We start from the raw sequence: 22,176 nt of genomic DNA on the forward strand, positions 1-22,176 counted from the left end.
GCTAACCCCTTTTAAAAATTAAATCATTCCTACATTCCTTCATTCAGCTGACACCTATTGAGCTTGCCCCATACTGGCCTCTTGGGCCACTATGAGCTCACAGCATGGTGGTGCAGACTAGCGAGTACACACATAATACCCACACGGTGTACCCAAGTGTTGTGGGAGTTCAGAGGAGGGACCGACTTCATCTTCCTTTGGGGAGAGGCAGCGGCCATGGCTTCACTTTCGGGCTGGGTCATAAAGGTTAAATAGGAGTTAGCCAGGTTGAATAGGGGGGAAGAGAAGAGAGCACTTTAGGCAAGTAGAGTACAAATGTAGGAAGGGGCGAAAAGGCCTGGCCTGTTTGGGAATGGGGAGTATGAAGTGTGTGTAAAGGAGAAGTGGGACCCCTTGGGCTTCAGCATAAACATCATTTCCTTGTGGAAGCCTTCCCTGGGCCCTAGATGGGCTTGGGTCCCCTTGCTATATGTTCTCAGGGCTCCCTTTGGTTCTGTCATAATGCACTTGTTGGCTGAGAGATCTGTGGCTACATGTGAGGTATAAATGTGAAATAAGCATCTCAGTCTCATTCTGATTATTAAGACTTAGCATTGTCCATCTTCCACTTGAATCTCATATTAGACTCCTCCAGCGGTAGCCCAACTTGTAGCTCCATGGACTCTTATAGTCCCTCTTCTTTTTAATCATGGAGTGTTAAGATGGGGGTTAGGAGCAAGTATTTTCTTAGGGGACCTCCTGTGATGACAGTTGGGGGCCATAGCAGCTTCACTGGATATTATGGTCCTTTGGGGGATTTGGGAACTGTCATTCCAGCTGACCCCAGCCCTCAGTCTCATGACACTCTCCTCTCTGCTTCACACTTTACACTGTGGCAACTTCTAGCAAGTCATCAGCCACAATTTCATCTACTCTCCATAGCCAACACTCTAGGGTCTATGACCCAGGCAAGATGCACCTTCCGTATCTGTACTTCTCAAACTTGAAGGGCAATTCTTGCCACACACTTTCACTCTGTACCACACCTCCACCCGCCCAGCACCTACAACAGGAATCAGAGCCTAGTAGGCCTACGATAAACATTTGAGGAATGAACAAGATAGGGTCCTGCTCTCACAGAGCTTACATACTGCTTGTGGAAACAGTAACAAATTCAGTACACACACAGGAACTCAGTTTGTGATAAGTGCTATGAAGGAAGGAAATCTAGTGATATGATGAAGAGTAACCACAGCAAGGAAGGGTCTTCTTCAGATGGATGAATAAGTAATAATCTAGTTAAGCAATGATAGTGGCTTAGACTAGGAACAGCAATGGAGAGAGATGGTGCACCTTTGATGGCGGAATTAGTGATTTTTTTTTTTTTCCAGCCCCACCACACAGCTTGCAGGATCTTAGTTCCCCAACCAGGGATCCAGGGATTGAACCTGGCCCTGGGCAGTGAAAGCACCGAGTCCTAACCACTGGACCCCCACCCCCAGGGAATTCCCCAGGATTGGTGATGAATTAAAGGGGAGTAGAGGAAGAGTGAGTGAGAGGAAGAAAGGAAGACTCTTACATTTTGACCTGAGCAACTAGGTAGTTGGTTTATTGAGATGGCGAGGACTGGGAAGGCATGAATCAAAGCTCCATTTTGAACATGTTAAGTATGACCATTACAGATCCACATGGATACATCAAACAGGCAATTGGATATATGGGTCTTGGAACTCAGAGGAGAATTCTGGGGATAAAAACTTAGGAGTCGCCTGCATACAGATAGTGTTTAAAGCCATGGGATTGGATGTGATATGGAAAAGAGGCTCAGGTCTCAGCTGTGGGGCCCAATGTTTAATATTCCAGTTGAGAAGGATGAATCATCAAGGGAGGGATGAGAAGGGATGGCCAGAAAGGTAAAAGGAAAACCAGGAGAGTATGAAATACTGGAAGGCAATAAAGAAGAGTGTTTTGAGATGGGGCAGCTAACAACATTCAGAATCCAACCAGTGGCCAGAAAAAAATGATCAGAATGCCAACCTCCTGTTTTTTTCTGATTTCCTAGAAATTCTGGGGTACTTCTCATTTCCTAGAAATTCTGAGCTTCAGACTTCAATTTCCCTTAAGCTTGGATCTACCCTAAAATATAGACTGTCTCCATACCTAACCCAGTTATATACATACACTCACCATGTCCACTTATCCAAATCTTACAGTTATTCATACAATTATGGAATGCCTATTATGTGCCAGGCCCCAGGATAGGATGGGGAGGGGAAAAAAAACCTAGTCTGGGTATTCAAGGAGCCCTCAGGAGCTTAGTGTATCGAAAAAGACAATCACTCAAATAAATATACTTAAATATACAGTTACAAACTGAGAAGTGCCATGAAGGAAAAGTATAGGGCAACATGAGAGCCTGTCACAGTGTCACCTTGTCCGGATTATGCATGACATGCACAGCATCCATCTTTCACACACAAATTTTTACTGTGCCCCAATGCCACCCTGAACAGAGACTTGGGGGATTGCGTCTAGTAGTATCAATCACGTATCAATCCTCGTATAAATTCACCAGGTGACCTTGAGCAAGTCCTCTCCTCTCTTTGGGCCTTTTTCTTCTTCTGTACAATGGAAGGCTGAGAGGTAGACTAGATCACAGGTTCTTAACTTAGGGCCCATGGATGGGCTTCAGGGACACAAAAATATATGGAAAAGTGTGTTGGGTTTTTTTTTTTTTTCTAGACAGTGGGCCCACAACTTTAATTAGATCCTTCAGAGGGGTTGTGACCCAAAGAAACCCAAGGACCTAAGGAGCAGACAGTTGTGTGATGATGTGAGCAGTGAAACCAGATGACAAAATGATGGACTCTGGAAGTAAGTTTTTGTTTCTTGGACACCCATACCCTTCCCTTGACCTTGTCAACATGTACAGTGTTGGGAGAGAAGGCCTGATCCCCCTCCTATGGATAGTGAAGCTTAATCACCACATAATGGTGCCCTAGAGAAAGGATGAGAGGAACTTACCATTGGCAGCCCCTCTCCAGGAGCAGAACAAAGAAAGGTTCCCACCCCGCACAGGAAGTTTCTATTACCCTTTGTGTCACCTGCTCCACGGTGACCTGCCCTGGGTCCACTTCATCTGCTCCCCCATCATTCTTGGCTGCAGTATAGACACAAATGTACCTCCGTACTAGAGGCAAGGTTGGGATGTTTATACAAAGGAACTTTCATTAGAAACTAAAGGGAATTCCCCTCTCAAAAGAAAACACTTTGAAATTAACGAAGATGTCTGTAAATTAGAAATTCTGGATTTGACTTGTAAGAATGTTTAGCCAAAAAACAGCTTGCTTGGCATAGTCTTCAGGACATCAATCACCTTTCTCTTCCTTGTCTCCTCTAAGGATGTGGAAGGGAGATTCGGGGGCCTCTCTGAGGTCCAGTAGGTTTCCAACCCTTCCAGAACCTGTGTCTTGATCTCCTGCCAAGGGTTGGCCATACTATAGGAAAGGAAGCATTTTCTCTGGAATCCAAAAGGCTGTATGAATTACGGGTTGTGAGTTATGTGCGGGGTAGGAGAGACAAAAAGGCAGACAGAGCCTGTGCATAGCCATTGTGTTTTATTGGATCCGGTGTACTTCTTATTTTACAAAAATTACAGAGGAACCAAAAATGCAAAGCAGTCAACAGTGTTCTGATAGGAAAGGGGGCTCCCTGGGGACCCTCCCCTCAGATCACAGCTGACTGGGAGAGTGAGCTAAACAGGACAAGCAGATATATTAAGGGGTGGCGGCACGGCAGGGGTGCTGACAGTGAGGTGGGACCTGGGTCCTAATGTTCCTGCCTTCAAGGTGTGCTCAGGGGCATCTCTGGGTAGATTGAATAGAGCAAGAGGAGACTCTGGGTGGGCAATTAGGAGGCTATGTCGGGGGGCAGGAATAGAGCCTGGGTATATCACAGAGTCTAATAAATGCCCCCACACTGGGTTCAAATCTATGCCCGCCTCCTTCCTTCTTCTTCTAAGGCATCCACTGTGTTGTCCCTGACTTACTCTGTGCCTCCAAGTCGAGAGGAAATGGCAAATGAAAACTTAAGTTGTAGCCATCAGAGAGGGTAGGCTGAAACTTTGGCAGGTATCAGCCAAGACAGCTCCCACCTATCTTCCCCCCACTGCCACCACCACTACACAAACAGGAAGGGAGGAGAGGAGGGAATGAGCCAAACACCAGGATCCCAGACTCTCCTGGGATACTTGGAAATTTTCTGGGGTATTTCCAAGGAAACAAGGTCTTCTGAAGAGCCTGGAAATTCATATTCTGACAGCTTTGAATGGCAGACCTGTAGAGCTGAAAGCTATAGCCTGGCATGCTCTCACTGATAATCCCCAGGCCCTTCTGTTCTCTAACCCAGCTACCTCCTAGGACCTATGCACTGGCTCAGGCCCAAGATTACTCCCTCTACATTCTTGTCCACCTCCTACAGGGCTCTCAAAGGCCCTGGTCTGAAAGGCCAGTCAGTGCCAATGACAGAACAGCCTTTCTGTTAAGGGGGTCTTAGGGGAAATGGTTATGAGATCAGGGATGGGGGAAGCACCATAGCAGGAGACATTTTGTCTAGCATTGTGGTTTCTCAAGTGGGAGTGGAAGGGGGAGGACCACTCAATTCCTGTAGCAGGGGCACCCTCAGCACTGAGTTTCAGACAGGAAGGGGGAGCTGTTGGGAGTTGGGAACACCCCACAGATACACTCTGCCCACTCTATAGCCCCCTCAGCTCCAGCAATCTGAACCACTGAATCCCCAGGCTCTTGGATTCCTATAGCCCCCAGGGTAGAGCTAGGATGAGGACAGACCTGGGAAGAGAAGGGTGAGGTCCACCTGGACTAGGGCTACAGCATGGTCCCCCCAGGACAACTGACCCCCCTCTCCTGGGGAGCTAGATGACATTGTCAAAGAGCTGCATGGACCTCATGATGTTCTCGTCCTGTAGCCATGGTGGGAGACAGGCAGATTGGAGAGAAAGAAAAAGAGCTTATCAGAGACAGGGAGAAGGACACTGACTCAGAAATGGGGACATTCAGAGACAGAGAGAGGCAGTGAGGAAGGAGACACCCAGAGAGGTGGCGAAGGGACAGGCCTCCCCAAGTTATGAAGGAAAAAGATTCAGAGGTAGCGGTGAGTTAGGGAAATAGTACTCTGCCCAAAGGAGCCTTCTCTTACATCATTGAATCAGGCCCTGAGTCCAAACCAGGGAAATGTAGAGGGCAGGGCCCTGTACCTTTTGACAAGATTCAATGAATTCCTCAATAGTCACCACGCCATCTTTGTTCCTGTCCATCTTCTGCAAAAAAGTAGTCAGGTAGGGAAAACAGAAGGGATGACAAGAGAGAGGCAGGCAGAACTCGGGTAAGTTCCCTTCTGCGACCTCACCTCCTTCCCTTCACTCTAAAACCCAGCCTACCCAGTCCCAGGCACCTGGAAGAAGCTCTCCACGTGTTCCCTTGGGGCCTCCTCCCGGAGTGCAGGATATGTATACTTGCCCATCATGTCATAGATGGACTTCATGATATCAAGCATTTCCTGTTAGGCCGAGAGAGAAGAGGATCCCTCCTCAGAGCCTCCAGCCTCCAAACTAGAAGGCCTAGAGCCTAGGGCAGACCCCACCCCTTGCTGGTGATGTATATGTGGGTCACATTTCCCTCCTATGGGCCCTTTACACCTCCCCACACACATACAACCCCTCCAGCTGTTCAGTTGCCTTGTACCTCCTTGGTGATGCAGCCATCCTTGTTGAGGTCATACAGGTTGAAAGCCCAGTTCAGCCTGTCATCTGTGGTTCCCCGAAGAATCACTGACAAACCAGCCACAAAGTCCTAGGAAGGAGGCAGGGGAAAATGGGTCTTCTGATACCTTTCACCCAACCCTCTCTCTGGGTCTGGCCTGGCCCTGAAGCCCCAGGAAACATGCTTCCCTGGCCCACAGTCTCCAGCTCACCTCAAAACTGACTGAGCCATCATGGTTGGTGTCAAAGGCATTGAAGAGAAAAGTGGCATATGTGCTGGAGTCTGCAGGATAAGTGTGGATGAGTAAGCTTGGCTTCCAGACAGGAGAGGACTTCCTACCTCCCTACCTCTGTGGGGCTCCTCAAACCCCATTCACTTGGCATTTCCAGCCCTCTCCCCAAGTCAGCCTAGAGATGGACAGCTGCTTCTTCTCAGGACTTGTCCCCTCACCTCCTTGAGGAAAGAACTGGGAATAAATCTGCTTGAAGTTCTCCTCATTGACAATTCCGCTGGGACATTCCTGGGGGTAGCGTAGGGAAGGAAACCAGACTGAAGGAAGAGACAAAACCCCCTTCCACTCACCGCCCCTCACCCCCCAGGTTCCCACCCAACCCTCCCTGTCCAGAGACTCCCAGAGAGAGGGGAAATCTTCGTGTCTCCAGGGGGCTCACCATATAGCTCTTCTCCTGGAGGAAAGACTTCTCCCAAGCGCACAAATAAAAAACACAGAACTGACAGACCAATCTACAGGCTCCGCCCCTTCTCAAACCAGCAGGAACCTAGAAGTTTGGTCTGTGGTGGAAGGGGAGCTGTCCCTTCTCCTCCCCTCCCCTGTCACTCCTCAAAGCCTCCAGGCCAACCTTTCAGAAAAGTCCTGGATAGGCCCTGCCCCTCCCCAGTTTGGTTCTGCTTTGCACTCACGTTTTTGAAACCCCGGTACAGGACCTGTAGCTCTTTGCGCGTGAACTTGGTTTGCTCCTGCAGCTGCTCCAGACCCTCGGGCCGGTGACACACGGTGGACAGTTCAAACTCATCCTCCACGCTGTCTGCGGGGTGGGGGCGGTTGGGGGGGACAGCCGCGCCTCAGGCCTGTCCCCCACGACCCCTCTTCAAAATCACTGAACCATCCATCCCCCCCATATCCGACGCCGGAGACCAGCCTGCCAGTTCCCCGGACCCAGAGCCAAGAAGATGCTGGTCGGCTTCGAGGTATATCAGCGGGCCCAGGCCAAGGCCAAGCCTGGCCCCAGAGCCCGGGGTCTGAGTCAGCGCTGGCCCCTGGGCCCTTGATCCATGGTTGGAGGGGAAGGCCCCCAGCCCAGTCTTTGTCCCAGAAGGCCAGGAGTAGGAAAATTGGGTTGGAGAGGGGGCTTCTGAGGGTTCGAGCTCTGGGCCTCCCCTTACCAACTCAGATCCGCCCGGTCTCACCCTTGCCCCGCCCAGATCCTTCCCTCCAGCCAAGCCCCGCCTATCCCAGCCATGCCCGAGCCATGCCCCGCCCAGCTCCAGCCAAGCCCCCTCCACACCCCACTCCTGCCACAGCACTAGTGTGCCTTAGAGAAGGCCACCACCCCTGGCCCCGTATCAGCCCCGCCCCTGTTCCCAACATCCACTCCCCAGGCAGGTGCCCCCACCCCAGGCTCCCGAAGTCCCCCGCCCCCGCCCCCACCAGGAGAGTAAGTCACCTGGGTCCAGCGGGCGGGGTCTGTGGGGGCGGAGGGAGGCTGGGGCGGCTAATGCTGAAGGGAGCGAACTGTCACCGAGAAAGCGGAGGACCCGGCCAGCTGCACACACCTCGCCCCTCACACTCACAGCAAATCTCACAGACCTGCGTGTTACAGTGCACACACCCCAGCCCCCCACGCGCACAGAGGCACACGTAACGAATGAGCACAGACACACACGAATCGGACCCCGCGCACATCCCCCTGCCCTTTTTCCGAATCGACCCCCATTGTGGGACCCAGCAGAATCAAACACAACGACCTTCTCAAAACCGGGCCTTTATAGCTTGCAAAGATGCAGTATGTATAATCCTGTGAGGTGGGCAAAGCCCAAATGAGGAAACTGAGGCCTACAGACAAAGCGAGGTCACTCAACTGGGGACCAGGCTGGTACTAGGAAACTCAGGTATCCTGGCATCTGGAGGAAGGCGGGCTCCATCATTACACTTGCATCCATCTAGTCAAGGCATTGATGATCTACATCTCAAGGCCCAAAACATGCCCAGGGGCGGGGAGGGCGGCCAGACACTAACCCCAGCTAAGCCACGCACAGACCCTCACAGCCGCCTGGTCCCACCCCTGCCACACTGGTCACGCTCACACAGGCTCAGAGTGGCCTCAGCCTGTCACACTGACCACGCCCAAACACCCAGATCCTGCCCATTTCTTACACCCAGATGGCCCACACACTCAGGCCCCGCCTCCAAACTGACCACGCCCACACATTCCGCTCTGCGCTGCGTAGCCACGCCCCCTCACACTCCTGGTTAGTCAGTGCCCAGCCCACCTCCGCCACATTGGTCACGCCCACACACACTCACGCAGGCCGGCTCCCCTCACACCGGTCACACCCCGACACATACGGGCCCCGCCCCCGGAAGCACAGGAGAGGCACTTGCTTTCACTGACTGAGGGCAGGGCTTGGGGCCCGCAGCAAGGCAGCAGCTTGAGGAACCGCTGCTTCAGCGCTTTTTTAGTGGGCCCTGGAGGGTGGCCTGGGAAGAGAGAAGACCCCAGGAAGGTACATTAACCCCACTGTCCCTCTGTTCCTTGTACCCTCCCCACCATCACAAATCAACCCTGGCTGGGGGCGGGTGTTGGGGGAATATGGGGGGTGGGTAATGGTGAGAGTAGCTGGGGCCGGTTAGGGGAGTCCAGTGGGTTTCACAGGCATGGAAAGTCCACCAAGGTGGCTCCGCACCTTGTATAAAGGGACACAGCTGGGAACAGCGAGGTGGCCGGGAGTGGGGGGAGGAAGTAGCATTGGCCTCAGTCTTTGTTGACCCAGTGTCCTTGGCTCCAGTGCTACAGCTGGACCTCTGAGGGTGATGTCCAACCCGGGGGCTGCCTGCCTCTCTCACACACACACAGTGACAGGTGTGTATACATAGTATGATAAATCAGAGTGATGGATGCCACACAAGGACCGCTTGATACCTAGTACCTCATTCATACCCAGTGGCCTCCCAACACATGCACACACACACACAGACATACACACTTTGACCTAGTACTTCTTAATACAAACATATACAAATGTGACTGACCTGGGAAAAACATGACAGACATACATTAGGAACCATACAGGCCATCTTACACACAGCACGATCAAACCACACAAGAACACACAATGACCCTGGGACATCACATCACAGTGTGGTCACCATGACATATCAAGGTCACCACACACATGCCCATATCATATTGTGACCTAGGTGCCCATGGCACCCAGATACCTAAGACTGCACCTCACCCACAGAACCTGCATTTGCCCTGGGTACACCCCCACCTTTCTTGCCTATAAACCCTCATTCCAAGGCACCTAGAATCTTCCCGCCAGCAGAACAGAGTTCTCAGAGAACTCATCCACCCTAAAAGTGTGTCCCTTCCCAGTCTTTTCCAGTATGGCTTACTCTTTGAAGGTGAAATGATAGCAAACTTCCAGGCAATGACAGACCTTGGAGATGAGTATTTTGTTGTAATGTGGGACTACCCAGAGCCCACTGATCACAGTTCCCCTCACTTCCTCTTATTTACACATGTGTCCTACGGCTCTAATTGTATCCCAGGGAGACCCTCCAAGTTCCTGTTGTGTGTCTATCTCCTGGCTGCACCCACCTCCAGACTCGAGGGCCAGAGCTCACTGGACCTGGCATACTGACTGAAGCTGGCCTCAGTCCATTCCTGGAGGGGCCCAATTTCCTTTAGTTGTAGATTGGCACCCCAGCTCCCTTGCAGGCCCTGCCTTCCAAGCCGGCTCCACCCTCAGGAAGATGCTGTGCTCCCAGAAGGGAACTGCTTGAAGTCAGCACCTCCTCTCCCTCCCATTTGTCCTCTCTCCCCAGGAGCTATGGAGAGGTGGGAGGGAGGCAGTGAGCTGGGTGAGGGATCGATGGCGGCCTGGCCTCTGGCCCAGGGCTCCATTAGCCTGGACTTTGGTTTCCCGAAGCCGATTGTGCCTGGGGCCTCTGGTGGTGTAGTAGCCTCTGGACTGGGGGTTGGCTCCCCCTGCCTCTCCCAACGTCCCCCTCTTCACACATCCCCCCATCTGGTCCCCTGCCTGCTCCAAGGACTCAGTCTCCTCTTGGCTCCTCTGAAGGTGGGAAGAGAAAGGGGGTGCCTTCAGCAGACAGGATGCCTCCCCCCTTCCCACCAATAGTCTAAAGGGGATGGAAAGTTAGAGCCCGACTGACTTCATCTTTTCAGGACTGGATGAATCCCAGTTCACCTAGGACCAATCCCTGCGACCCACCCCACCCCACCCCAATAAATGCAGCAGAGGTTGGAGGGTAGACTAGGAGTTTTCTGCTCTTATGGAATTCTAGAGCAGGCAATTCACGGACCTTCTTCCCTAGCTCCTTTCACATTTTTTCAGTTCTCCCAGGTGTCTACCCTGCAGTCCTCTTATCATGGTTCTTGCCTGTTTTCCTGTAGCCATGCTATGGAGCTGCACAGGTCTCGGCATGAAGAAGAGGGAGAGGCTAAAACTCCCTGGGGAGGCAGAACATGTTCCTCTCTCTACCTCCAGTATCACTCTCCCCACCTGACTTTCGGGTTGGGTGGAGAATTGCCTTCCCACTTCCCACTCTAGACTCTGGAGCCCATTCTGCCCTTAGATCCTGAGAGGACCTGGGAGAGGCAAGGCGGCTTGGGAGGCAGGGTCCCTGATCCGATCCACCCCTCACTGTCCTACCAGATTTGTCTATGAATGTCTCATTCACAGTGATCCCACTCCTGTCCCTCCAGAACCCACCCCATCCCTAACCTTGGGTATGGAGCTGGTATAACATCAGGGAACTCTGGGAATAGCCACACACACAATCAGATGCCCAAAGAGGCTCAGCCACACACTCCATGCCCCTCAGGCACAGTCACATCTGCCATCTCATAAAGCGACACACTCTGTCACTCAGACACAGTAAATCACACCCCTGTCACATACACAGGCTCAAGTAGTCATACGTTTTGTCCTTTCTCACACACATGAACACACAGCCACACCCCCTGTATCTCTCACACACTGAGTTCACACACACCCTGTAACCCACACCTGCAAGGATGGAGGTGTGGTGAGTCACACACATCTTCAGAGCCGTTGTGGGTCCCTGGCTCCAAAAGGGACTCCCCAGAAGTCTGGTGTTATCTCAGGACCCCTGGAACCTCCTTCCTCTATTCCAGATACCCCTGCCTGTCTCCAGACTTTTCCTCATTCCCCCCAGTTTCCCCTTATCCTCAATCCCAGTCCCCCCATGCTGTACCCCCTCATCACCTCCCTGGCTCCTGGCCCTCTCTCACCTCCCTCAGACACCCAATCCCCCAGATTCCCTCCTCGCCTCCCCCAGGTCCACTCCTTGAGTCCCCCTCTTTGCCTCTCCCAGATGTCCTGTTCCCCCAACTCCCCTCCCCCAGATGTCCCATCCCCTCACTAACCTGCTTACCCCTGCAGCCCTCACCCCAGTCATAAAGTCAGAGTAATCTTCTCCCCAACCCTGCGGGCCACTGTCCTTCTACCCAGCGGGCCAGACATGCCCAGACACCTGGGTTACCTTCCAAGGAGACAGGCTCAAAGAGGCCAAACTGCTCCAGCACCTTGACAAACAGGGCGAGGACCACAAGCACAGCGACCATCTCCAGCCCTTCCAGGTTCATGGTGGGCCGGGGGCATGGCCCCACAGGCTGAGGCTGGCCCTCCCTTCTCACACTTCCTCCCCCTCAGGCTCCCCAGCCTGAGTAGGACTGCCCGCAGTCTCCCTCCCCCTCTCGCTCCCCGGATCTCCTCCCTCTCCCCCTCCCCCCGCCTCCCCACAGGCCTCCCAGCCACAGCCTCCAAGCCACAGCCTCTTCCTCTTCACGGGGCCACTCCTGCCTATGGATTGGTATCTCCTCCAGAGCTTTTGGTGTGAAGGCTATGGGCCAGGCCAGACCACAGAAGGGGGGCAGTGCCCTGCCTCTGCCCCTGAGACAGCTTCCCTCAGACAGCCTGTGGCTACTCTGTACCAAAGAGAGGGGGCAGAGGGAAGACCTGTGCTTAGAGAGAAGGCAGGGAAGGGCAGGGTGTGTGTGTGTGTGAAACTAGGAGCTGCCCATGCATAAGTAATAGATGTGTGAGTCAGAATATGTTATGGGTGTCTGAGTGTTTTCTTGTGTGTATATTCCTGTATGTGTATGGAGAGTATGTGTACCTCCTCTTACGTGTGTCTGTGTGTGTGTTTACACATGATTGTGCACCTGTCTTAGCAGTGTGTGTGGTGTATATGGGTATGTAACCTGGGTGTCTGTGGGGTGTGTGCGTGAGTGTATTGGAGTATTTCTGAGTGTGTATGGGGTGTGAGGTATCTGTATTTTAGCAGGGTTGTGGCATGTGGGTCTGAAGATTGGTAGTATGGATGTGTCATATAATTAGGAGTATGGGTCTATGGTGGTTGTGTAATTGTATCTGCATGAAAGTGTATGAGAATATAAGGGAGGAGAAGGTGGTGACCTCTCCAGTCAGGAGGACACCACCACCATCGATTGCGGTTGTCATGGAGACTGAGAGGCGGGAAGCACTCTCTTCCCACAGGCCACAGGGAAACTGAGGCCCAAGGGAGGGAGGATTAGGTCCAGTAGCCTGGGCAGGAAACAGCCCCTTAGCCCTATCATGACCCTTTGGGGAGGGGACTTATTGCAGCTGCCTTTGGGACCCAGAGAATCAAGCTCCTTGGGAGAGGAGGGATGTGCTCTTCCTTTCCACCTGGCAGGGGCCTCACCCAGGAGCTGCCAAAACCCTCCCTGTTCTTTGGGAATCTTTACTGAGCTGAGGGAGAAACCCAGAGTAGGAGGGAAATCTGAACCTTCCAAGGGAGCCACACAGCCCCGCTGTATTCCTGGAGCCCCTCCCCCGTCTTCCAGTCTCCCTCAAAGTGGTGGTGATGGCGGCGGTGGTGTCTGTAGTGGGGTGGGGAGAGGCTTGCAGAACCAGGGAGCCAGAAGATAAGAGCCTCTGGGTTACTGCCACAGCTGGCTAGGGATTGAGCACTCAGTATGTGCTAGATAATGTGCTATGTGCTTACAGACATTATCACATTGAATTTTCACAATAAGCCTGTGAAGGAGGTACTGTTATCCCCACGTTATGGGTAGGAAAACTAGACAAAAGTAGCTTAAGAAAATCTCCAAGATCAGTAAGTGTCAACCCAGCCTGACTCAGCCTGTGCTCTAAACCACCACGCTACACTGGCTCCTTTCATAGACGGCTTGCTCACACAGGAGGCCCAGTTTAGGGGGATTAACCCAAGGGACCCTTGCCACCTCGTCCAGCTCTGGGATGTGTTTCAGCCTCAATTGTGGGGTGGGGGTGGGGATGGGGGCTAGTCCCTACTGCTTCATTTGAGGTTCACGGATCTGCAGTTCTACATGGCCACCACTGGGGGGTCAGGCATTCATCTCACACCGTATCTTACCCCTTCCCTCTCCACCGACCCTTCCAACATCCTTGGGAAGGAGGGTATGCCTCCGGCAGGCTTGGTCCTCTGCTTGTCCCCCCTCTCTCCCCCAGGAAGAAGTCAACTCAGGGACTGTTTTTGGCTTCTCACACCTTTGGAGGTTACAGGTTTACAGATGAAATGAGCAAGCATCTCCCTCTCACCGTCCAAAATCCATGCCTGGGATTTAATACCCTTCCCGCACCCTCATCGGCAGATACGTTTTTTTGAGCCAGTTTCGCCTCCTCACTGTCCCCCAAACACACCAAACCCAGTGCTATCTCTGTGGCTTTGCTCCTGCTACTCCCTCTGCCTGGAATGAACTCCCTTTTGCTCTCCTATCCTACAGTTCTTACCTGTCCTTTAGAGACAGCTTAAATTCCCTTCCCTTCAGAGCCTCCAGCCCTCAGCAGGCTCCCAGCTACCTGAAATTCTACGGTAGCCCATTGGGCCCTCAAAACTCAGCACCTAAGTCTGTAATGTTATCAGTGGGAACAGTAAAAGGAGGCAGCATAGCATGGTAGGTAACAGTGTGGGCCAGGGTGCCAGACTCCCTGGGTTCAAATCCCAGCTCTGCCCCTTGGAATTAACTGGGAAAGTTCTTAATCTCTCTGTGCCACGGTTTCCTACCTCATATGGTTGCTAGGCCCTCCTAAATGAACTAATACACGGAAAGCTGTTAGAATAATTCCTAGCACAGAGTAATTGCTTATAATTGTTTACTGCCACTATTAATAATATTATATTCCCCCCTTACATATCTTAGCAATTTACAAAGCATTTCCACAAACACTGTTATTTCCATGTCTTCTCATGACAACCCCATGAGGTAGGCAGAGTGAAAAGTATTGTGCCCATTTCACTGATGAGGTAAATGAGGCCCAGAAAGGTAAAGGAACTTGCTCAAGGTCACCTAGCTAAGAGGAGATGTTGCAAATTTGAACTCAGGTCTTTCTGGATCAGTCCTGTTTCCTCAATTAGATTCCAAGCTCCTAGAGGGCAAAGATGTTAAAAAATTGCACCTATACAAATTGAATGCCAGGCTCTGAGCTGGTGCCTGTGGAACAAAGGTGAACCAAACAGGGTTCTGGCTCTGCTGGGCAGGGAGAGACAGCCCACTGACAGAACTATAAGGTATCTACTCATTCAAAAAATATTTGTTGTGTGCCTACTATGTGGTAGGAACTGTTCAAAGCAGGCCATGAAATGAGCTCTAGTCTTCTAACTGGGAGCCCAGGAAAAACCTGGAGAGGGTATTTTTTGAGCTGGTTCTTAAAGGATGGCTAAACTGTCAACAGTCTGCCTTAACAAAGGGACCAACATTTATTGAGCATGTTTTGTGTCCTTGATACTTTACACATGTTATCTAATTTAGTCCTCATAATAGACCTGAGGGGTAGGGTCTATTATTCCTGTGTTTACAGCTGAAATGGTCAGATTGAGTAGCAGTATACCCATTTTGCAGATGAAGGAACTGAAGCTCAGAGAAGTGATTGTCCCAAGATAACACAGATGATAAAGGATAGATGGAGACTTGAACCAGAACCAGTGATCTGCCAGCTCCCTCAGGCTGTCTCTCCAACGTGTGTGGAGGTGTCAAGGAATCCTGAGTGACTGCAGCTTAGTTGGTATTGGGGTAGATATGAGTGATAAGACCAGAAAGGGGCAGATTCCATGGAGCCTTGAATGCCAAGCCAGGCTATTTGATTGGAAAGAGGCAGAACAGCAGCATCTCCTTGCTCTCTGCTGCTGATTCACAGATGGACAGATTGACAACCGTTTAGCCGGTTGCCCTGTCTGCAGATCCTCCTCTTCCTTCTCTCACCCTCACCCTCAACCTTCAGAGACCTTGACCCAGCCTCACAGGACTCAAGGTCCTAAATCAACCAGGCCTCTGGTGAGAGGATCTGATAGAAGTGAAAGAGCAAGTTGTTTTTCAGGCTCTCTCCCCACCCCCCACCCCCACTCAGAGACCTCTCAAGTCTCTGGGCTCTGTGAGAAAGTTGCCCAGGTCTGTCCTCCCCAAGCATCCCTGTGCCACCTTGCTCTTCACCCAGAGGAGTGAAGTCTTAATGAAAATACTTCAGGCATAGTGAAGGCTGAAGGGAAAACTATCTTGAAGCATTAAGTGAGCCCTCCCTTAGATCCCTCAAATCTCACCACGGAGATACACCTATCATTTAGTTATTTACCTCCCGAAGTTCAAACCCAGAGAAATACTGCCTAATGAAGGGGGCCCATAGTATGTAACTGTCCCACTTTCCCGTCTGCCCTTGCTCCCCTAGTGAAGAACCCAACCAGTAAAGACCCTTCTGTCAGCCCTCCAGCCCCACTCCATCCCCAACCAGGCCAGAAGACAGAGCAGCCCCCAGCTGCATCAGGTAATTAATGATCTCCTTAGGCCCTGGGGCTATTTTAGGGCCTGGAAGTCATGCCTGCTATGATTGAGAGCTGGCCCCGCCTGGCTCCAGCCATCTGTCACTTGAGACAGGCCCAAGCAGGGGGCTTGGAGGACACATGCTTCCCAAGAGACATCCAAGCATGGCTTTGGCTCAGCCCCATCTCCTCTCCTTCTGGGAGCACATTGTAAGGAGAGGCCTGCTTATACTCCAGGGGCTCAAGGGGATACTGTGCAGACAGCCAGAGAACTACAGATCCCAGAATGCCACCAGGCTAGGATGTTTTGGTCTCCCCAGGTCAGGTGGGGAGGAGTTGCTGGGTTCTGTGGGCCCTGCCCAGGCAGCTCTAAGGAAACCCAAGTGGAGGTGTGCATAATCTCAGCAGTGCCATGATATGACACCCACAATCCATGTCATAAATTGAACAAATCCCACACCAAGGTACAACCTTATGAAGTCTATACAGCTAACTTAGTGTGACTCAGGAACCCCCAACCCAACTCTAAAGCATAGAACTCCAGGTACATGCAGTCTTAAGTGTCACAGAATTCCAGGGATACGTAACCCTAGGGGTGCACAGCCCCAGTGATCACAACCCCATTGAGGCACAAACCCCCTTAATACAGACTCCCAGAGATAGACAAAACGGTGACATACAATCCTTATGCCGCACAAGTCTATCCATCCATCATGCATAAACTCACTAGCTGAGTTCATGTTGGTCCAGTCCCACCTCAGGATTTTTTCCTTCTGCACACTGCCCCTAGTCATCTTAAGATCCCGTTAAACTAAGCAATTCAGTAAAGAGCTTTGCCTTTTCCCTGCTCTGCTGCAAGCTTCCTCCCTTCATCCCTGTGAGGGGCCTTGCCCCTTACATCCACCTTGTTGAGGCCCCCACCTCTGCTCTCAGTAAGGAGCCCTGCCCCCTCTTCCACCATTGTGAGGGACGATGATGCCCCTTCTCCTTTCCTCTTTGAAGACCCCTATGTCCTTCACCTTCTCTTTAAGGGACCCTATCCCAAGCTCCACTTCTGTTGGAGTCTTGCCTTTTAAACTCTCTTCTTTGAAGGATCCTGCCCCTTCCATCTCTGTGAGGGGCCCTTTCTCTCCCCACCTCTGTAAGGCTCCTATCCCACTTCGCTTACTTTTTCAGGGGTCCAGCCCTTTCCTCCCTTCCTCATACCTGGCGACAGCGACCCAGTCACCAGCTGGTAGAGGGATCGCGCTGCCTGCCCCAACGGGCTCCGGAACCTGCGGGGGCATCTGTTCATGGTCCTGCGGTGAGCACAGAGGTCAAGCTCCGCCCCCAAGGCCCGGGGCGTTCTGATCTCCGCCCCCAACGGAGTGGGCCCTGCGTGGGCGGCGCGGGAGGGCCGGACCCATAGGACCAGGATCTCAGGCAATAGAGCCTCGGTCCGCTTCCCGTCTTCTCCCGGCCACACGAGGGGAACTCACCCTGGCCTCAGCGCCTGAAGCACCCGCCCCCCAAATTCCCAGACTCGGGCGGGGCGGGGCCGGGGGGGGAGGGGCGGCACGGACTCTCCCTCACAGCCTTCTCTGGGAATATTTTCTGAATTTCCGGTGGGGAAGGGGGCACCCGCGGTTTTTGAAAAATGAGCTGGGGAGGGAATGAACATTATCTTTCATTGCCCCGCTTCATCCCCTCATTCTCTGCCTGTCACACCCCTCCTCTTCCCATTTTGACACAAAGATGCGAAGGGGTTTAGACGACCTAGTTGTCATGGCAACTCCCCACACTTCCATACTTCCTGGACCAATGGGCGCGAGAGTAGGAGGGAAGAGGAGGAACTGACCAGTGTATTGGAGTGACAAAGGGGCTGCAGGGACGTGCCCCTACTGGTCTGTCTTCTGTCTCTGAATATCTTTTTCTTGTAACTGTTTTGTGTCCCTGTGTCCTGGTGCGGCGGGTTCACACTCTCCCCTCCTATGCCGATTGTCAGCCAGATGCATCGAGGAGAAGCCCCCCTACCCACAGTCCTGGCCCTGGACTCATCCCTATCTGGTTATACCCAAAGTAAACCCTTCCAGGACCCACTAACGCCTTTAAACTTCTGACAGAGCCTATGGGGAATCCCACTCTTCCGACTGGGATCCCGTATTTTTGGCTGAAAATCCTACATTTACGAGGCGAGAGTCACCCCTGAACTCCATGGAACCTTGCCACTTGATTTGGCAACATCCTCATCTGGAATCAGCTCCGCAAGCATGGCTCCTCTAAAACCACACGGGGGCGCGCCAGTCCGGGAACGATATTTATGGCCGGAGGGACGCAACTCCGGAGATCCCAGGCCGGGACCCGAGCTCAGGACTTGGCCAGCCAGGTCCCAACTCTCTCCTCATCTTCTCCAGTCCTTTCCTTGCTTCCAGCTTGGACAGGACCGCAGCGGATCGCTGCCTTTTCCCACCTCGCCGCACTGCCAATAGGTCCTGCCGGGCCCGGAGGTGCTAGATGCGGGGCGGGGCGGGGTGGGGTTCAGATTGTTTTCTCCTGAAAGTCTCCTCCAGATTTTTTTTTTTTTTTTTGCGGTACACGGGCCTCTCACTGTTGTGGCCTCTCCCGTTGCGGAGCACAGGCTCCGGACGCGCAGGCTCAGCGGCCACGGCTCACGGGCGCAGCCGCTCCGCGGCATGTGGGATCTTCCCGGATCGGGGCACGAACCCGTGTCCCCTGCATCGGCAGGCGGACTCTCAACCACTGCGCCACCAGGGAAGCCCCCCAGATTTGTTTTGAGCCTGGGGTGGGAGTGGGTAAGGAAAGAGGCTGAGGCAACCCAGGATGACCTGAGGTATGACTTTAGCGCCCCCTCCCTGTCAGCCTGATAGGCCGGGATGACTGAAGCCAAAGAATACCCCCAGGTCCGATTCCAGGAATCCCGCCTGCACAAGGAAGGAACATTGGGAATTTGGCTGGTCCTGCTGCACTTCCGCCTTGCAAGCACTTCAGCACCGCGGACAACGACTCCCCATCCGGCTTCAGCTCAGGCGTCTCCGAGCACCCACCGCCTTAACACCGGCTTCCCAACCCCATTTATCTCCCGCTGTAAGATAAGCCCTCCTTCGAAAGGAGAGCTCCTGGTAGTCTTATTTCTACTTCCCAAGTCGCGTGTGGAGCTATCTACAGCGAGGATGCTGATGACGTGGAACACGATTCTTGATGCTTGTCAACATTTGAACTTTCTATTTCCCTTGGGGGGCAGGCAGGTGGGAAGTAGTATTTCCCATTTTACAGATGAAAAAAATGAGGCCCAGAGAGCAAAAGTCATACAGAGCTGGTATTCACACTTCTATTCCTGCACCTTCCCGTACAAGGGCTTCCCCACTTCCACCCAATCTCTGATTCAAATAGCCAAGTGGGGAGCAGATGATTCCACTAAAGGGGAGAATCAGTTAAAGCAGGAAGAAAACACTGATTAATGTGGTGCTAATGAGGGCGCTGGGGGCCTTACTACTCTCAAGGATCCTGAGTTGGTGAGAACACAGTCTAAAGCAGAGCTAGTCACCTGGACCTTTGTAATCCATCCAGGCCTGAGGCACATCTAGGGCACATCTGGGGCCTGCCTGAGTGGAAGGGCTCCCCCTTCTGGGAGTCTGGGCATAGGGACGAGAACCTCCCCAGGGTGTGTTAGTCAGGGAGACACTTTTTCAAGGTGTTACAACCTAGTCCTCTCCTCATCCCCAAGTCTTAACCTTACTCTCCTCAAGACAAGGACAAGGATCATGGCCTCCCTTCACCTCCCCAGCTTGTTTCAGACACAGGGCAAACAGTCTCCCTACTCCCATTCTCTGTTGGAGTTCTTGGGCAGGCTGCACAATGAGAGACAGAAACACACGTATATGGAAATGTACACAAGGTGACACAGTCACCCACACAAACACGTGGATCTGCCTACCAAACCCAGGAATATGCACAGGCACAGATGTACTGGTCTCACATACCTCCCCAGTGTGGGAGAGAGAGGATGCCTGAGCAGCAAAGTGGTTTGGGGGGATACTTAGAAGGGGAGGCCACATGGCACCTCCCAGGCCTAGAGCTTCTACCTCTGGGTCTGGAGGGGAGGCTAGAGGGTTTGTTTTCCTCTGGGTTTGGGTGAAGTTCTGGGAGGGTTGTTGGGGGTTGAAGGAGCTTCAGTTGTAAGAATGATCTCTAAATACTTTGTGGGGGGGGTGCTGATCCAGCATTAACCAAAGCCTCCCCACAGGAGCTGGTGACGCTCCTGGAAGCCAGGCTGGGTAGATGGACACCAGAGTCCTTCCTTGGGTCGACCGGGGCTATTTGTGGAAAACATGGGGAAGCAGTGGTGTGCACTAAAGACCCCCTTCTGCCCCAGGAAGCCAGAGAGGCAGCAAGGGTAAGACATGCCATAGACACTCACAGAGCCCCACTGCAGACATCACCACGTGAAAGTACACAATCAGTATCAAACACCAATATAACCCGCACAGTCTCACAATTAAAACACAACACAACCCACTTTAACACATGCTTGTCCCAGGAGGTTCACAGTCATAAAGTCTTACAAAGAGACATACCACCATAAAGTGAAGACCTGACACATACTGGTAGTCACATGCCTCTTCATACAGAAAATCACACACTCAAAGCACAGAGTTGCACACAGAACAGAGATACTTGGTTAAAACAACTTCATTAGTACAATCAGGGTCCTACACAACTTCACTGAAACATCTGACAAGACATACAATTGCACAATCACAGGCAATCACACTCACCCTGGCTGTCACCAAGCCCAGGGCACATGGCAACCAGCTGTGGGAGGCGCACACACATATATACACACAGACACAAAGAATGACAGGCGCTCTCACACGTAACACCTCCCACTATAGACACCCTCCTAGCCTTGTGTCATGCATGCCCACACCTGCTGCCTCTCCCCACCGGCCCACGTGCTCTGCCCCCAACCCTTCCACCACCACCACCACCCCCGCGGGACCCAAGGCTTTGAACCTCAGTGTCCTGCCGCCCAGAACAGCCGGGAGGGTACCTGGGAATGGGTCAGAGTGTGGGTAAGGGTCTGGCAGGGGTTAGAGGGGCTTAAGGGTCTGGGGGGATGGAATCTACCCTCCTTCCCCCGATTCCCAAGCCACTGACTCACCCGTGAGCTGGTCATAGGATCCGTCCAGGTCTCGGGAATCGGACAAACTCTCCTTACGGCCCTGGCCCCGCATGGCCCCCGGCGCCCCCCTCCCGTCCCAACGTGGGCCGTGGGAGGGGGCGCCGGGTGGCTGGGATAGAGAACTCACACGGCGCCCCCTGGCGGCGTAGTGCGCTGCCGGGGGCTGGTGGCTGGAGAGTCAGCGCTTGGGCTAAGAGCCTGCGGACCGCCGTGGTCTAGGGCCCACCTGGGGATCCTGGGGCAGGAGCGGGAGGCTTGGACAGTAGGTGAGCGCAGAGCCGGAGGCAGAGTGGAGCGGAGAAGAGCCCGGAGCTGGAGCCAAGCCGCCTCTCCTCCCGCCCCCTCCCCGCGGCTGTCACCGCCACCTCCCCCCTTTGGCGCTGCCGGGATTGGCTCCCCCTACCCCCGCCCCCTCCTCTTTGCAGTTCGGGGGAGGCACCCGGTGAAAGGGTGAGCTGAGAAGTGCGGGGAGGGAGACGAGCTCTCTGGCAACACTACCCCCTAAACCTGAAGTCCCGGGTCTTGCGGGTGGAGGAGGGAACAGGGCCAGAAAGGCTCCGCTAGGAGGAATCCCCGCCCCCGATTCTCAGCACTCCTTCCCCTACCCTCAGCACTGGCCCGGGTACGTATGAGTCCCCTGTTCGGTCTCCCTGTCAGCCCCTATTTTCTCTGTTGTTCTCCACCCATGTATGAGTCTCTTTGGCCCCCACCAGTGCCCACCCTGCTTGAAGGGGGTTAGGGATGCAAAGGTCAACTCAGCCTCTAACGCAGGCTTATCTCAGGCCAGTGGACTACAATTTTCTCTTCTCTTGGAAGGACCCCTACCCTCACCCACTCCAGGACCCTGTCTCTGGGCCCTATTCACTCTCAAGGTGCCTTCTTCCCTGATCTAATGACCCCCGCTGGCCAACTGGGAAGAAAAAGAAAAGAAAGAGTGAACCAGGTCAGTTTCTCAAGACTTTCTTGTTCTTTTGTTCCTTTTTTTTTTTCTTTCAACTTTCCTGCCCTGCTCTCTTCTGTCACCTGCCCTGTTCTAGATTCCTTCTGTTTTCCAGAAGATTTGGGAAATGATTGAGGGGTCTGGGGATGCAGGCAAGAGTGGGGGAGAAATGCCCTTGTTACGAGGCCCCCTTCCCTTAGACTAGCTCTTTTTTTCTGAAGCTAGCGGCTAGCAC

At 53.0% G+C, this 22,176-nt stretch overlaps 1 protein-coding gene across 3 annotated transcripts; it reads right to left on the minus strand.

Moving 5' to 3' along the window:
- Positions 1-3,765: 3,765 nt before the first annotated feature.
- On the minus strand, positions 3,766-21,231 carry KCNIP2 (potassium voltage-gated channel interacting protein 2; the record flags this gene model as incomplete). Of its 3 annotated transcripts, XM_082674326.1 has the most annotated exons (10): positions 20,981-21,231; positions 8,365-8,475; positions 7,442-7,540; positions 6,678-6,802; positions 6,207-6,276; positions 5,968-6,038; positions 5,739-5,846; positions 5,449-5,553; positions 5,252-5,314; positions 3,766-4,957 (listed from the first exon to the last, which is right to left on the minus strand). In XM_082674326.1, the coding sequence occupies exons 1-10, from the start codon at positions 21,051-21,053 to the stop codon at positions 4,910-4,912; spliced, it is 873 nt and encodes a 290-aa protein (XP_082530452.1). In that variant the 5' UTR covers positions 21,054-21,231. The 3 variants fall into 3 exon arrangements, with proteins under 3 accessions (XP_082530452.1, XP_082530454.1, XP_082530453.1); XM_082674327.1 differs by lacking the exon at positions 3,766-4,957 and having other exon boundaries at positions 5,195-5,314; positions 7,442-7,495; XM_082674328.1 differs by lacking the exons at positions 7,442-7,540; positions 8,365-8,475.
- Between the last annotated feature and the right edge of the window lie 945 nt (positions 21,232-22,176).

This window comes from Grampus griseus (assembly GCF_964374135.1).
Source record: "Grampus griseus genome assembly, chromosome: 16".
In the NCBI taxonomy this organism is placed as follows: Eukaryota; Metazoa; Chordata; class Mammalia; order Artiodactyla; family Delphinidae; genus Grampus; species Grampus griseus.